Here is an 18,594-nt window from a genome sequence, read left to right on the forward strand (position 1 = left end):
ATCTTTCTTCTCCAGGTACATTAAACAACTTTAATATCCTCAAATGCCAAGGGCTGAGGAGAATTTACAAAATGGTGGCCACATATACCTCAGCAACCTGAAGTTGTATGTCCAATGGCTGAATGGCTTCTAAGGGATCTGAAAGTCTTGAACACTTAACCGTATGTTGGCAAACGTGCGAAAACAAGAAATTTGGAGCCAAATACACATGGGATACCATCTGGAATCACTCAAGTTCCTAAATAAGTTCAGTGAAGGAAAACATGATAGGAGTTCTCCATCCTTATTAACAGACTTGATTATTTATTCCTTTAATAAATTTATTGCCCAGTTAAATTTCAGTTGTTGCAATCACGGGCAACAAGGAGGGAAGGTTGGTGACCCTATCAAATGTAATACGTCAAAACCATCAAATGTTTCTACTGTTTATGCATAATTTCAAATTAGGACTCAGCTTCAATAATAACCAAGGTTTTTAGCAAACACAACGATAATCACATTTGCCACTAATAAAAAACCTCTACCTTATATGACCACACAGGCTAAACCTGAAAGTCTTCCACATAAACTACAATCTTCCTAGTCCTAAGGACATTCCTGTAACATCAGCAAAATAAAGGAATTTAAAGACAGTCTAGTGAACATTTATGGCATCAGGTTGGCAAAATTTACTGCGGTTGCTAGCCAAGTGGACCATTTTCCTAAGCTTGTCTGCCATCATGGAAAATTACTGGGAAATGTTTACTATGTGTGTGTTAGAAGAGACCGTCCTCCCAGAAGAGCTGAATAGTTATTAAAGAGCAAATGTGCAAGAAATACTTTCTGTACTCAACCAAGCTACTAGGTTTGTTAATGCTCTCAAAGAGAGAAACAAGACACAGATCACAGAAGAATAGACTTTATGTAAAAACAATGGCTGGTAGAGGCAGACAGGGAACTTATAAACAATTCAACATCACACAAAAGGATGTGCAATTCATGTTCTTCTGAGGGAAGACCTCCTGAGGGACTAAAACAAGTTGCCATAAAAGGGGGAAGCACACAAGTATTTCCATTATTGAACAAGGTTTACATCACCCAAACATGAGAAAATATAGCAGCAGGAATCAAAGCCAGGATTAAACCAACAGAAAAGTATTCCAAAAATATCCTTTTTATTTATTAAGGATTTATTTTCCAGCTACTTTCGTAAAGAATTTGAGGACAACAATAAGAGCGATGTTTTTTTCCTTCTCCCCTCCCTCTTTTTAAATAGTAGAAACTCTTGACTATCTCTTCGTTCCAGGTCAGTACATACTGAAGACAGGCCTGTGATTTATAAAGGTTAGTAGAAACGTGAATCTGGTCTGGGTATAATAGAACAATCTTCTCTTGTTCTTTCTATTCCAGCAATTTGTGCTCCTAGCTATACAGATGGATGCCATATTTCTCCTCCCCAAAACACCACACCCTTTATGACTAACTCCTTTTTTTTTTTTAGGGGGTGGTACTTAAAATGCCTTATAGTATTTTTTGTGTGAAACTAGTATTCATAGAATGTTAGCATTTGAATTCCTATATGATAATTAAAATTTTATGTATATTTTTAGCTGCCCAACAAAATGACATTTTCCTTGCAGAGGAGGATAAGTACCCAGCATATTTCTGAGCAGTTTACTACGTATAAAAACATAAGTTGGAAAAGAAAGCGTGTATACATACAGTGTTTTTCAGGGTGTTAATATATACTATTATTTTATATATTATCTTTAATATTTACTTAAATATTCTATATTATAATATACACAGAGCTTTCCAGGAATGGAGCCATCCTGGGATATCTAAGAAAAACCATACTTCAACTTTATCAACTGATTCACCATTTTGGAAAATCTTGTTAGTGGTGATAAAGTTATTTTTAGATACAGTATTCAAGGTGATTGTGAATACAGGGACAAATATATGCCTACTTCATTACATCTTCTAGTTCAATCATACCCAATCACTCACATGATTAAATACATCATATTATACATGTTACAATGTTATTTCTACTTTATATTATATACAGACATTATGAGATTTAAGTTACGTATGTAGATAGATTGTATTATCCATAAATTTCTTTTCAGGATAGTGAAGGAGACATTATACTTATTTGTTAGTAAAGGAAGCTTTGGGTGGGGAAAATGGAGAAGTAATGGCCTAGTCTGATGGATATCCATCCAGAATGGCTCATCTTCCTCTAGGCAGCTCACTTCCCCTCAAAAGAAAGGGTAAGTGGTAATTGGTAACCTAACAAGCAAATGTCGCAATGTGAAGTGACACAGCAAATTTCAAGGGTTTAATTTCTACATTAGTCTATTAGTTTAGAACAAGATGCGTGGGTGGGGAGAAGCAAAAGGTCAGGGACAGGAAGAGTGCTATGGAGTTCTAAAAATAATCTCTCTGCAATTCTGCTTCATTGAGGTATAAGGAAGACACTAATCTTGATGTGCAAATGGGTTAAGTGCTGGTGTAAATTGTGTGGGGCATCAATCTGGTCAGTTCAACAACTTCATCTTACTTGGGGTTACAGATTCTACAGTACACCATTAGAGACTCTGCTTTCTGTCTCAATGACAAAGAAAGCGAGAGTTTTCAAATGCATTATTAATGAAAGTAAAAACTGATCATCAAATTAACTTTGTGGAACATCGATTACAAAATTACTTTCTTCTAAAAAACAATGCCACCATTAAAATCATGATCAAAACCCTGATATTCTAAAAGAAATTCTATGTCAGAGAACTTGTCAAGACTAGTGTTCTAATTGCCATAAATATTGGATATCAGACTGAGATGGGGGGGTGATGGGTGTATGCCTACATGATGAGTGCGTTGCGCACGTCTGGGGAATGATCATGCTTGAAGGTGCTGACTCGGGGAGATGGGGGGTGGGGGGAGGGAATGGAGGTATGACTACATGGTGAGTGCCAGGTGCACTGTCTGGAGAATGGACAGGCTTGAGGCTCTGACTCAGGGGGATGGGCGGGACATGGACAATGTATATAACCTGAGCTTTTGTACCCCCATGATGAGCTGAAATAAAAAAAAAATAAAATCAAAAAAAAAATAATAATAATTATTTGCTTTCATTTGGTGAACATTTTTTTAGTGCTTACTATGTGCCAAGGAGGTACGTTACTAAGGGGGAAAAATAAAACTACATAAAAATGCTCACTGCTCAACAGTAAGTCAGCCTTTTGGATATCAACCAATCAAATTAAAATCTCATATTAAAATAAGCAAAACATATATGAACAATCCCATGTCACTTATTTCTACATATTTCCAATGCAGCAATCTTAATCATTTTAACCTTCATTTTCCAGGAATTTATGCAATACAGGCAGTTTATTCAAAAGAAGCATAACTACCAAAAAATCAGTCAATAATTTTATGATTTGGCAGGCAATATCACATCCTAGATGAACAAGAAAGAAATATAATTTCTGGTTTGTATTAAGTCCGTAGAGTCAATCTGTAAGTGATTCAAGATCTAAAGCTTTTCTTTTCTAATTCTGAAATACACCTTAAGCACATTTATGGTTGAAAATGAGTACACTTGCAGGGATTTTCATGAACCAACTCAATAAAACAATGAAATATGAGAGTATGGTTTTAAAACAGCTATGCGGAGAAAGTCAATCCTCCTGTCATTTTTGTTTGAAGGTACTGATGATTAAATGTTGCTTAAAACATGAATCAATTAAATTCCTCTAGGAAGTTACGGGAACACAGATGGTTAATCCAATTCATTTTCATTAATGTAATACGGTATACACTTTTGAGGACGCTGTATCATGTGACATGCCCTATATCCTCCCCCTCCAGATTAAAGTTTATGGTATGTCAACTACTACTCTAAGTAAAGATTACTAAAACTATAAAGCACGCCTGTGAAATTCAATCCTGAGAAGTGTAAATTTAGACCTCTAATTCTTTCTACCCTATCTGCTTTTTTTTTTCTTCCTTCTAATTGGATTAGAGCTGTTTAATTACAAAAGGGTGTGGAATTTTTGTCCCCTTCCTATCTTTTTTCATTTTTTTTTTCCCTTCAGTTGAACTTCTAATAGGATTCACCTTCCAGGGTTTGGTTTGGTTTGAATATTTAAGATTTTATATATGTGTTTGTTTCTTGAGGAAGAAAGAAAGCAAAATTGAACCATTTTCATCAAAAAAAAAAAGATTCAACTGATAGTTATATATGGACATTTTAACACATCCCTTTTTGACTTGATGTTAGTCATTCAACATAAATAAGTAATCTACCTTAACTACTCTTTGATTCTCAATACCACAATCTGCCACTTCCTACCCACTCCACAAGCTCACTATCCCATATAAGGAGTATATTTTAAGAATCGGAAGCAATTGATATATGTAACCAACTGTAAATATTACACACTGCTTATGAAAAGACTTCACTCTCTGAACTTAATGACAGTCAATAACCCTAAATAAACTATAAAGATTTTTGTTTTTGAAAACTCACTAGGATGTACTGTATTTAGTAACTATGTGGTTTCACTAGGTTTTAATTCCTTAGTAAACAGGAATTGGGCCCTCAGGACTGTGGTTTTTGAAATTAGGGTGTGTTTAGATTTGGAGACTGCCCAAAATTCATTCACATCTAGAACAGAAAGCTCACTGCCAACCATATGCAATCAGAGGAGAAAAAAAGATTACATTCTAAATAAGGTTTGTGTAACAAATACTTCCATCTGTTTCACAGAGATCAAATAGAACTACTTTAAAACAGTCCAATGACATTTAAGCATCTGGCAAAAAGCAAGCATGTTGTATTTATGGGAAAGGATTCAGGTTAGCAATATTTTTTTGTCCTCAAGGTTAAGCAGTGGAACGCTAAATGTGATTATTCTTCATATATTTAATAACAAAAAAATTGAGTTTAAATGTTAGTTTTTTTCCCCTAGATAAAATTTACATGTCCCCTCAAATACTACTAATATTATTAAACTATTAAGTCAAAATTAAGATTATTTAGATGCCTTTCAAACCCTGTTTCAGATCTGAAATTAATAATTACAGTTATACCAACCTAATAAAGTTTGAAAGGTTTCCAAGGAGAACTCAAGCCAAGCCAAGCATGTGTGCACATCACTATTTGTATCTAGAGACACTTTCGCGTGAGTTCAGACTCATGTCACATGAAGTCACAACGTACACGTACTTACATGCCAGATAAGACCACGCCCCCCACAACCTCAACCTTCCCTCCCAGGGCTGGTTGCTGCCTCTCACCTCCCAGTGTACCTCGCAGGACCTACTGTTACGTAATGGACTAGGCTCTTAGCATTTCCTCCTTTACAGATGTTGCAATGTTAAGTTTCGCCAGTAGGAGGCACTGGAGGGGCAATGCAAGAGGAAGGGCAGCTGTTTCCGTTTTCTCCTTTCTGCTGCACAGCAGGTCAGCGGTGTAGGTGTGTGAGGACATCTGGGGGTGCTCTGCCCCCAGCCCCAGCAGCACACCCCGAGGGCAGAGCCCTCTGGCAACCTCACAATCCTGACCTAGGCCCGGTGACTACTTCTCTCCCAATGCAAACACAATGCACTGGGCTCCTGCACCCGCCATGGATCACCTATGCCCTGAGGGTTGTGTCCCGGGCCCTCCCAACAAGGACACTGAACACTCTGGGCTTCATGTCCACTGTAGCATCCTGATACCCACGTGCCTGCCCACCAGCTGTAGCTCACCTCCCCCCAGAAGTTTGTTTCCTGTTTGCCCAGAAAATATCAATTGGCTATGGCCCAAGCAAACCGTAGACTGCAACCACACCTTCCCTGGTGAAATATGCACCCCAGCTTTACAGACGGGGGCCCCCTTCCACGTTTATCCTTCCTTGGTATGCTCACTCAGCCCTAGGGTGCCATTAGAGTTATTGTCACATTCTCATACTCCCCCATCATAGGTAAATCATTCATTATAATAAACTTCCCTGTTTACATTACTTAATGGTGACAGTCCCCTGATTAAACTCAGACTGACACACCATTTAACACTCAGAGCCTCACGATTCGCTTTCTGCCTTGAGACTACTAGACCCCTATTGTCTGCACATCCATTTGTATGAATGAAGAGACATCTCAGACCTAACATGACCAAACCAGAATTCTTATTTCCCCATCCTTCACCAAACCACTTCCAGTCAATGGCATGCCGGTTCATGGCAACCCCTTCCTTTGCTTGGGCCAAAAATCTTGGAACCACTCTTGATTTCTCTTTCTCTCATAGTCCATACTCAACCTATTAGCAAATTCTACTGGTTTATTCTTTAAAATAGTTCCAGAATCCAGCCCCTTCTCACCAGCTTCATTGTTTCTGTTGAAGTCCAAGCCACTGTTATCTCTTCTTACTCTTAAATGTCTCTGACACTCTACCTTGCCTTCCCATAGTCTATCCTCCGACAGTCAGAGCTTTCCTTCCAAAACATAAATCCTTTAGTCAAAACCTGTATTAACTTCCCATTTTACTCAGAGTAAAAGTCAAAATCTTTTAAAGGCCTACAAGGCCCTAGAGGAGCTGGTCCCCCCAAGTAAATCTCTAATTACCTCCTACTAAATCCCCCTCCCCTCACACTATTTGGGCCTTCCTGACATTCCTTGAATACATCAAAAGTGTTCGTGCTCACACTTCAGGCAGGATACTGTCTCCTAGATTTCCATATGGTTTCTCTTCTTCACATCCTGCAATTCCTAGCCCAAATGTCATCTTTTAAATAACAACAATATTTAAAATTGTATCCACCCTGGGCAATCTCTAGTCCCCTCACATTGATTTTTTTTCTCTATAACACAGAATATTTTAAAAACTATAAATGTATATCCTAGAAAATCCTATATCTAAGGACTTTAAAACAATTATACTGACCTCTTATAATGATGGTTCATATCTTATTACCAAAACTATCCTATAGTACTAGGAGGACATTTTCATGTAGTAATTCTTATGGTAAGAAGTATAAGTGAAAAAAATACATCAAAAGCATATATATTCAATTATTTGGTAACAAGTAAAACAGTAACTATGTTAAATTATAACTATATAATAGACATATTCCTTGGCATTATATAATAAATACGTTTGTGCAAGTCTGGATTTATTTCTACTGCACTATAGTAGCATTTTGCAAACTATATAATACTACTGTACTCACTAGATTAATAACTGAAGGAATAATTTATTTTAAAATACCACCCACTTGAAGACTACCATTTAATTAGGCATATATTATGGCTTTGAGCAGTTCTATTTTTAATTTTAAGTTAATAGTTTCCCCAACTTATTGGATTATGCAGCACACTTTTTACCACAGACTACAAAAACAACAGTGCTTCACTGAATCCAATTTGGAAGACACAATCCTGGGGGAAATATGCTTTAAAAATGAACAAATTTCTTTTTTCAACAAAACCCAGATTGTTTATCTGTTATCAGAGAAAATAACAAATTCATTGAAATGTTAAGTTTGATACAGAAAATAAATGATTGAATACAGATACATAAACAGTATACTATGTTGCCCAAGATACCATATAAAATTATCCCATGTACCAAAACACAGGAGAATGTGACCAAGTCTCAAAGGAAAATACAACAAGCAGATGCCAACTCCATGATGACCCAGATGTTCAAATTATCAGACAAGGGTTTTAAAACAGCTATTATAACTGTGTGCTCCATGATGTAAACAAAAATAAACAAACAATGAATGAAGAAATTAGGAACCTCAGGAAAGGATTTGGGGAAGATAGAAGAGTAGGAAGTAGTAGGAATCTGTTTCCCCACCTAGGCAAAAATTGTACTAGCAGAATCTGTCTGGGGTCTATTGAATGCTTGCAACTTCCAGGGGAAGGCTTGGACCTTAACTTTTGGTCCCTTTCAGCTCTTAGCACATTAGTGGCCACCCATCCCCATCCCAGCCCTGTGGCGGGCAGCTGTGCACATGTCCCCAGACCTGCACAGAGGGGCAGGAGCCAGGGTGGGAAAAAAGGACCCTATTCCTCCAAATATCAGGGATCTGTACTCTGACACCAGATTACCTCTCCTGATCACACAGGTGCAAACAAAGAGGCAGGAGGCCATTGGCCTTGCACCTCCCTGCACTGTAGCCTGTCCCTCCCTAAAAAGTGACTGCCAGGGAATTTAAAGGGCCACAACCCTCTTTTGTTTCACCATTGATTTTTCTCTGTCCCACTTCTAGGGAGTAAGATATTAAGGACTAGGACATTTAAAAGTGAATGTATCTACAGGCAAAATTAGAAAGTGACCACACAACCCTAAAAAGTATGGTAACAAATCCCTACTTATATAAATTCACTGCACCCAGATCAAATTTCCTTAGAGGACATGAAAGCAACACGCCTACATGCGTGCACAGACATGTACCGTGTATGTATCATACACTCACACATGAAATTCCTTCTATTACTCACGTTCTCATAGAGAGCTTGAAGGGTCTCCAGGTCAACCACTGAATTGTCCAAGTTCACAACAGCTGTGAAAAAAAGACAAAAGAAAGGATATAAATTGCCACAAGCCAGCTGTGAAAAGGCATGTGGCCATCTCAGGCAATAGTGTTCGTGACCCAGCAGTCAGAGGGGGTCGAGGGTTCAACCTCGAAGTTTCCACTTGCTCCGCTACAAAGTTCAGTGGGCCAGGTGTCAAGTGTGAAAGCTTTCACTTGCTCCACAAATACTAAATCCCATGAATACGGCCCAGGAAAAGGTCAGAGAGAAACCGTGGGTCTGTCTTTCAAAGCCCAACTGAGTGAATTTGGAAAATCTCCTTAATATTAGAAAAATAAGCAAATTACCCGTCACTGCTATATCCTACTTTTATATCAATAAATGCTCATATCTGCCAATTTATTTAAAACATTTGGCAAAGGTTAAATCCAATCATGAAACTGATGGACTTAGTGGAAGTGACAGATGCTTTTCCTGTTATAATTCCTCTAAGTGTTATAATCACAGGATAATTCATTGATATCGGTATTGAGATGAGCACAGATTAAACCTTAAAAATTCATCCTTAGAATACAAACTACTCACGTTGTACAAGGAAGAAGCAGAATAGATAATTGAAAATCAGGAATATGTTCTTTATGCATTTGTTTGTCTAGGAAATGTTACACTGCATTTTGGAGTAGGTGTGCCTTATTACTTGGCTTAGGTATAGGTTAATCAAAATCATTCTGCATGTTCTACGAACATATTAGCTAGAAATAAGGTGAATTTGCCCTGATGAGATTTGCAGCAAGTAACCAGTGGTGTTGAAGATTTCTAGGAGAAAAATCACCAAGTGGGTAAACACAAATCGGATATATTTATTTTGATAACTGAAGCATTTTACAATGTCTCTTCTCTCAAAGCTTAAAGTACACGAGATATTTTCTAGTTTACTCTGGCAAAATTCCAAGAAAGAATTAAGTTAAAGACAAGTGGGAAACAAAAGCGTAGGATGGATGAGAAATCTAACCAAAGTAATTTAGCATTTCTATTTGGAGCTGGGAACAGAGCCCAGATTCACCAACAAATATTACACCAAGTAGAATATGATACTTCCACACTAATAATAATCCACTATCTCAATTTCCAAAAAAATTAGTTCTTAATACAAATCTAGGAGTTTAAGATTCTCAGACAAATCTTCTTACTCCTCAGAGCATACAAAGCAAACATATCAAAAACTGTTTTAATGCTTTAAAGTAGTGAAAACATAGTCCAACTAACTTTGACTATATTTCAAATATTAATTGAAAGGGATTAACTTCTAATTTTCACTTTTGTACTATGTAGCAAAATGCATAAAACCCAGGTAGAGACAGTAAATTTGTATACGGAATTACCCCCTTTAGATTTGCAGAGTCAAGCTCTTAAAGAAAATTTTACAGCAAATCCAGAGGTTTCTGACTTTGGAATTCATCAACTAGCAAATCATCCAGTAATTTTCTGTGTTTCTTTGGGGAGATGGTGAGATTCATGGAACAACTAAAGGAAATGCTAATGGTCAACTTAGTGTAAGATTTTATCCTCAGAACCACCCATCATTGTCTGGGACACTTCACAATTCCCACCCCCTGCAGCTCTATAATGCAGTTTTAATTACTTTCTCCAAAAAGATACATAAATAAATGTTACTCTGAATTTAACCAAGAAGCATCTGTTTTGTTTTTATGTGGGAGGGTGCAAGAACAAAGGAGGTGTTGAGAGGAAACACTGGCCCTTCTTGCACATTAAAAGATTATTCATTTATTTGTCAAGTATGCTAACTTTCCAGAATTAAAACAAGGGAGGATGTTTACCACTCCCTTTAAACAACCTATAGATGACCATGTGTTGTTAATAATCATCACTCCAGTCCAAAATGGACAGCAATGTTATTTTTACATGTACAATTTTATAAAATGCCCATGACTAGATTGAGAAATAGAAGAACACAGTACTGTTTCAGGCTTTCATACCAACTGGCTGTGCATCTTTTATCACGACACCAAGCTTCTCAGACTTTAACAAGTGGGATACAAATAACTTTCGTCTGTAGCATATGTTTATCACGTGGAGAAAGTAAGCAAGTATGTAGGAGAAAGATAATTCAAGAAGTATTAAAATAATGTGTGTAATTAATTTAAAAATGTGTGTTATCTGTAAACACATTGGTCAGAAATTAGAGTCAGAGCTAAGAATATGTCAGATTAATATAAAACACAAACGATAACAACATGTCATGAAGCACTGTCACCTGACAGCCTTGGAAAGCAGTGGGTCGCAGTGGGCTCTGAAGCCAACTGGCTCTACAACTTACTGTCTACATAAGCAAAAGCATCTCAATTTCCTCATCTGCAAAATGGACCGATTAAGAAGAGTACCTACCCTATGCGGGTTCTTGCAGATTACGTAATAAAAATAAAATGCAGTGCCACGCACAACACAAACACTCCAAATGGTGGTTGTGTTACCATGGCCCCTTTCACGTTCCTGTATGGAAAATGTTTTGTTAATATTTCTCCAACTCAGTGTCTTGATTGAGAGGTTCTAGACAAAGTAGGCTGGAAATATTCTCAGCAAAAAGAAAAATGACAGCGTCAGTTGTACTGATAGTGACATGGGAGACTAAACAAGGACCCAAAGGGAAACCATCGACACTGATTTTGGTTAAGGTATATGAAGAGAGAGGCAGAGTCAGCAGAAACTTAAACACAAAATGAGTACAAATCAGCCTGTATTTACAGTTCATGCCCTCTTGTCATTGACAGAGTTAGAAAGAGTATATATAACGGCTTAGAAAAACCATCTTTACCCCATTTGGGATTCAGAAGCCACAGAAAGTTAGCTTTGCAAATTGCTGAGAAGCAAAGACCTTTGTGTGAGCAAGAACTCACCCTAAGTGACAAGAGATCAGAAGCATCCTCTCGTCTAAAATGGCCCCAGGTTTGTCACCTTACCCTAGCCACTGGGAACCAAAATGTTCTAAGAGCTCTCTTTAAGGAACTGCAAGTAATCTGTCATTTAGACTTTAAAATCAGGTAATTTCTATTTCACTGTATATTTTGGTGAAAAAGAAACTTTCATGTTTGGGGGGTAAGTAATTACTAGTGATTTATCTGACAATATTTGTTATCTCTTTTGAAAATGTCTTATAAAGCATTTTGGGGATCTGGAGATACATACACTCCCCCATCTGGAAGACCTCACGTCATAGTGAAGTGGGAAGATATAACAACAAATAGTTACACTATAATGTAAGTCCGAGGTAGAGCTTGTGGGAACGGCAGACAAAGAATTGGAGTTTGGAAAGAAAGAATTAAAACTGTCATTATTACCTGGGCTATAGGCACAGTTATAACTTTGACTCAAACTGTACAAAAGCAAATTATGTAACCAAAACCTTTTTACCCCCGTAATATTCTGAAATAAAAAAATAAAAAACTTGAAGCTGTCAGATGGAAGAGATCAAAAGATCATCAAGGTGAGTCCCTAAAAGTAAATGAATAATAATAGGTGGTCTAAATCTTAACAGCATCACCTACCATTCAGATAGCTTCATTTGATTTGGACTGTGATATGTATATTGGAAGTATGTTTGCTTTGGATGTCAGAGGAAATACGTGCATCTAATTTCATTCTCTTCTGAAATTCCATGAAAACTATAACACAGAGAGAATTTTTAAAAAGATAAACCCCTGAGGATTGGAAGAAAGAAGGAGATGACACCAACAAGATATGGAAGCTAGCTGTACCAAGTCAGTAGCCCCTAAGATGATATTGATGCATGCATCGCTGTCACCGAGAAACCTGGGAACTAACCCTGACAGCGAAGGATCTGGCAGCAGGGACCTGTCCAACTGAGGGTAGAGAGAGCAGTGCTGGAAACGAGCCGGTCAGTCGGTTACATCCCCGTTCCCCAAACAGGCTCCGCAGCTCCGCCAGCTTGATTTTCTTGAGAAATTAAAGCAAAGCCCAGCAAGCACAGCTGTAGGACAGGGCACTGGGCTGAAAACAGGGACCACGTGCATACTGAACACAGAAGCCCTCTTCTCCAGCCAGTCCTCTTCCCCGACCGGGGGCTCCAGAACACTGCCAGAAATTGGAAGTCTACAAGGAATCTCATCACCCCAAGAAGAAAGAGCAAAACAAAGTCATCGGAAAAAGCCCCATAAATAAGACACAGAAAATGCCACACTGAACTCAAAGTCAAAAAGCCCTACGTGAGGACTCACGACTCCTCATTACCTTTGAGACTTTAACCAAGAACAGACAGCCAAGGATCAACCCATCTACAGGAAACCTCTAGAGGGATTGTTAGAGACCAAAAAACAAAAAAATAAAAAGGCATAAAACTCTTCCACCTCCTACAAAGTATGATCAATACTTGCTGTCCCCACATTCCTCTCTGCCCGTCACTTCCTAATCCCACCTATTAAGCCTTTGCTCGGATGACTGAGTCTAAATCACCAGTGATTTGGATCTTGTGCAATCCAAGCACATTTCTCAGTCTTTGGCAGCGTTTGACCCAGTTACAAATTCTTTCCTTCTGATACATGTACTTAATTTGACTTCCAGGACACCCCTCTCTCTTTCTCTTTCTCTTCCTTCTGCTTGTAATGTTCCCCATTCCTTAGTCTCCATTGTTGCCAAATCCTTCTCTCTCTGGCCTCTTATATTTGGAGTGTCCTAGGGCTCAACCCTGGCACCTTTTCTCATCTCTCTTCTACTCTCACTGCCTTGGTGGTCTCACCCAGTCTCATGGTGGTCTTGGATACTCTCACCCTTTCATCGCCAGCCTCCAACCCCCTCCTGAACGCCCAATTCATAGGACCAATCGCCTTCTCACCATTGCCACCTACTTGTCTAACAGGTAGGCCCACTCTGCTCACGTTCTTCCCTGTCTCATAGGATACACACTCCATCTGCCAGGTGCTCGGATGAGCCGTCCTAAACTCCTTTCTTTCCCTCGCCTTCCACATCCAACACATCATGAATCCTGTTGGTTCCACATTCCAAACCCATCCAGACTATGACCTTACTTCACCACCCCCACCATGACGCCCTGTTAACGACTATTGCCTGGGTCACTGGAAGACCCTCTTAATTGAAGAAAATGGTTCTACAAGCACAAAAACATGGTAATAGACATAGAAAAACTCAACAGAAGGTTTGGAAAATAAATGAGATAATTCCCCAAAAGTAGATAAGAAAAAAAGTTAAGAAAAGTAGAGCAACTCAGGAAGGCCAACAACCAAATAACAGTTCTAGGGGGGAAAAAATCGGCCAGTTCATAAGAGATTTGAGTTAAGAAACAAAAACTACAGAATCGCATGCTCTCTCTGTATTTGTGCCAGATATAAAGCAGTGGGTTCACACTCTAGCCTGGCCAGCCGCCCTACCCTCCTTAACACCCTGTTCACAGAATTCACCGAGCCCCTTGCCTACTCCCCACAAAAAGGCCCTTAAAAACTTTGAGACTCTGACTCTAGAAGACAAACCACAGCTTACAAACTTTTTTCAGCTTATCTTCTCATATGAGCCTTTATCTAATAATAGCAGTATTTTCCTCTCCTGCCCAGCTAAGTGTGTGCTTGTCTGTAGGTTTAAAAAACAATACAGTGGTGAGGAAAACTTTCATAGGTGGGCGAAGAATTGAAAAAGTGATTAACACAAACTGAGTTTCCACAGCTGGGGAACGGAGGGGGATTGTCACAAAGGATATCATCTGCATTATGGTGGAATTAAAGGGAAATAAGAGCTGAATGCCAGTATCTTTGAGTTTATTGGGAAGCAAAATGAAAAACACAGGGTCTAGACAAGGGGGAAAAGTTCATCCATTCCTGTTTGTTTATAACTCAATCCTGGCTCCAGCTTCAGAGATCGGCTCATGTTAGGGTACTGCAGGGAGTGAAGTGGCATCTAGTTAGAATATAGCAATGCAGATAAATGAAATACAAATCAATTCTTGACAATTACCCACTGTACAATATGGCAAAAAGGTTAAATACATTTCAATCAGTTAAAAATTGTTTTAAGCTGTCAGCAAAATGATACCTGATAAATAGTGACAGACAAAGTTGAGGTAAGTCGACGTTGATTTCAGAGGCTAAAAAAAAAAAGGTTAGGGCCAAAAATTAAGATGTCTTTAAATGCCTTTTCCTAATGTGGAAAAACGTCTGCTAAGGCTCTATCCAGTCGCTTTCATGTTACAGGCAAAATGGAGGGGGAAAAGGGAAAGAAACAAGAAAGAACATGCAATGCCTATTAATCATGAATTTTTAGCAGACTCCTACTTACGTCTCATTTGCCAGATCAGTTTCCTATTGGTCACCGGGAATGAAAGGGAAGCTAGAAAGTGCAGTTCTTAATGTGGAAAAACTGCACATTATCTCTTAACAACGTAACCATTTCAAGCTCTAGTCTAAATCTCGGAAACAGAAACACTCCCGAACTACCACGGCTCACAGGGCCCCCCCCCTACCTCTTGATCCCACTTTAATATTAATAAAAGTCATGGGATACACTTTAGATATTCCATCCCTTCTTTTGTACAGAAGTATGTGCTCTTCCCCTCCAAGATGATTTTCTAAAGCCTAATAGCAAGGACCTTCTGTTAGATATCATGAGATCATGCCTGAGTGCCTTGCATATAGCAGACAACTAAAGAATTATACAGGGTGAAAGACAAAAGTCATCACTGAACCTTCAGAAAGAAGTTGTAACAGTTGACCTTAAGAGAAAGAGACAAGTCACACATTTGCCTTATTGGCCCCATAAATCCACAGAGGCAGAAACACCCAAGAAAGCAAACACCAAATGCACGCATGGGCAAAAGCATCTGCTGCAAATGGCACTACAAGTATAAACAGCTACAGGATAATCAAGACAGGAACTGCAAAGTGAAGAGGGAAACAGACATGACTAAGGGAAGAAGCCTCCTTTTTCCTCCTCCACATCTACAACCTATGGTTTATGCAAATGGTCACTTTTTACTCATTCAGGAGTTTCTAGTATTACCTTAATTGTTCTGCTGAAAAGACGTAAAAAGAAGAAAAAAAAAAGGTTGGTAGAAATGCCTAAACTTATCCCTAAATTTTTACTTGAAACTCAATAAAGATAGAAACCTTCAGTAAGCGCATGTCACTGTGCAATATGAAGTCAATGGAGTCAAGAATCGTACCCAGTGTTTCTTTATAAGGACATGCTGATGTGTTGATACTCAACTGAAAATCTGCACACCTGGGGAACGACTTTCAAAACTGTCACAATGTATTACACGTACCAAAAAGTCCCTAAAGATGCAGCCAAGCAATTTTTTAAAATCTTGTTCGGTTTTGCTTGGCTTAAAGTGAACATATCTAACAATTTATGAAAACTAACATTTCTCGGACACAGAGGAAGACACTTGCCACCATATTCATGTATCGTTTTATACTTGCTAATAAGATGAAAGGAAACACTATATTTGCATTCTTTCCACTTCCCACCACCAAGCAAGCCTGAGCATCTGGAGGCCCGGGATTGTTGGGTATGCACACAAACACGCCCACGTGGTGGGAATCTTGCCAGAAGACATGTTGCTAGGCTTTAACATACATGTGAAACACACAAGTTCCTGGACAATATTTCAAGTAATTTTTAGGATTACCTAAAGGGCATAAGTTAAATGGCAAATATACCAACTGCATTCTTTTTTTGATTCCAAAATAGTGGCATTCATTCCTTATATTTGTATGACTTCTAAATTTTATTATTGGCCTTCTGATTCAAGTTCCCTGTTTAAACATCAACGTGTTTACCGAGAAGGTTTAATTTACCAAAATAATAACTCAAAAGTTGCAGCTTTCTCCCCAAATTACTTGAAACTGAAACTTTGTGCTTGGAGTTCAGACGGAACTGAACAAAAAATGTGGATTTGTGACTAACCAGCTGTGTCTCTTAGAGAGACTTGGTAAGCTCTCTGAGCCTCATTTTATTCATATGGGAAATAGGTATATTACCAGTAATGTTACTGTCTCCCTCAAATGGATATTGTAAATATTAGAAGTAAATTCCTCTATTGAAAACACAGTACTTGTCATAGCAGGCACTCAGAAATGAAAGGCTCTTAGTTCTCTCTAAATATCTGAATATCATATAGACCTTCATGAGAGTAGATATATTTTCTCTTATAAAGCAAAATATAAATTAGAAACAAGAGTGCATTTTTCTTATTATTGTTTGGATCCTGAAAATAAAAGAAGGGTAGCACATTAGAATCACCTATCTATATCCAGTTGGGCTAATTCCCAGCTGTACTGAGGCTGAACATCAAGATCCACTTAAAGAATGGTGAGAAAAATGGGTCATTTTCAAATCAGCAGGCTGTGTATAAATTTCTGTACAGTAAGAAATACACAAATGTTGACAATAACTTAGAAGTATTGCTCCAAAAAATGACAGTGAAATAATGACATTTGTCCTTTCCTTATTACATATAAATAAAAATTGCTAATTAAATGATAGGACATTGAAAGGAACCATTTAACTGTAAGATAAATATGTACTCATTTCAGAAACATGCTTTTAAATATCAGAAATTGATGTTATTGGGCATGGTGGCTCACGCCTGTAATCCTAGCACTTTGGGAGGCTGAGGTGGGATAATCGCTTGGGGCCAGGAGTTATGGACCATCCTGGGCAACACAGTGAGACATCATCTCTACTAAAAAAAAGAAAAGAAAAGAAAAATTAGGTGGGCATTGTAGTGCATGCCTGTAGTCCCAGCTACTTGGGAGGCTGAGGCAGGAGGATCACTTGAGCCCAGGAGTTTGAGGTTGCTGTGAGCTATGATGACGCCACTGCACTCTAGCCTGGGCAACAGAGCAAGACCTTATCTTAAAAAAAAAAAAAAAAAAAAAAAAAAAGGAAGGAAGAAATTGATGAAATAATTACAAAACATTTGTATTTATCCACAAAGATATCAGAATATCTTCTTGAAAACATTATTCATTCACCAAGTGAATATGCGTACAGTTCTAACTCTGAACAAGATACCCTTCCCAGCCCTACAGATAACACTGTAAACCTGCCCTTGTAGAGTTTATACCTTATTAGCAAACAGTTAAAATACTGTCTGCCCTAGTCAGGAAGAAAATCGTATTTCATAACGTTCTATAATTTAGAAATTGTTTTCATTTATAGTATCTTCTCTTTCCAGGCAGTTTAATTAACATGGTGAAGCTTTACTATAAGAAGCACAGGCAATGAAGTGCCAGGATTCTATAGATTTTGTACTTCAGCTACATAAAGAAAGGCTTTCCTGTTGGAAAAAAATAAATCCAACACACAGTCCAACACTGGTACATCTCAAGTATGCTTGCTTATACAAGGTTAACGACATAAGTTACTGATTAAGTCGGTAGACTTCATACACCTATGGGCCTTGTTTATAAGAGCTGTACAAGTTAAATTGTTAGAGAACAAATGCATTTTGTTTGAGTCAGTATGTCGCCGTCTTGTCTAGGCAGGAGGAAAAAAAAAAATGGATACCAAGACTGTAATCCTTTTGGAATAAAATCTTTAAATGCAAACATGATTGCTATTGTAGACTGTTTAATCTAGCGATATTGTATTTCATTTCTGTTTTTGGAGAGGTTTGTTGATTTGACCATACTGGGTACAACTCAATGCTTATCTCAACTGTTTAGATAAGATTTATTTGACTTTGGCAGGTGACAAAATCTAGGGTGTGGAATAAGGGAGGTAGAAAAAAAGACTGGCATATTCCCAGATAGTGTTTATTTTAAGCATAGTGTATAGATGAGCAAAAAGTTTCAAACAACGCACTGTACTTCATGTAAAACATCCACTGTCTGTTGAATGTTTTCTGTAAACCAGCACTGCAAAATGTCCTTTATTGGGCATAACAGACTTCACCTTCTTGCTTAGGTAAACATTTACGCTCTTGTAAAAGAGAGCTTAGTGAGTTCCCCTGGAAATAGGACCCTAACTCTGGGAATCACATTTTGCCACTGTTTTCTAACCCATGCTCTAAAAGGAGAACAGTAATAAATTTTATTT

At 38.1% G+C, this 18,594-nt stretch overlaps 1 protein-coding gene across 1 annotated transcript in view; it reads right to left on the reverse strand.

The window, feature by feature from the left end:
* Nucleotides 1-18,594, reverse strand: part of FMN2 (formin 2) — a 222,729-nt gene that overhangs the window by 93,518 nt on the left and 110,617 nt on the right. The window contains 1 exon segment of the mRNA XM_045536998.1: nt 8,479-8,540. Within this exon segment, the coding sequence (XP_045392954.1) occupies nt 8,479-8,540 (62 nt within the window).

This window comes from Lemur catta, chromosome 25 (assembly GCF_020740605.2).
Source record: "Lemur catta isolate mLemCat1 chromosome 25, mLemCat1.pri, whole genome shotgun sequence".
NCBI classification, from domain to species: domain Eukaryota; kingdom Metazoa; phylum Chordata; class Mammalia; order Primates; family Lemuridae; genus Lemur; species Lemur catta.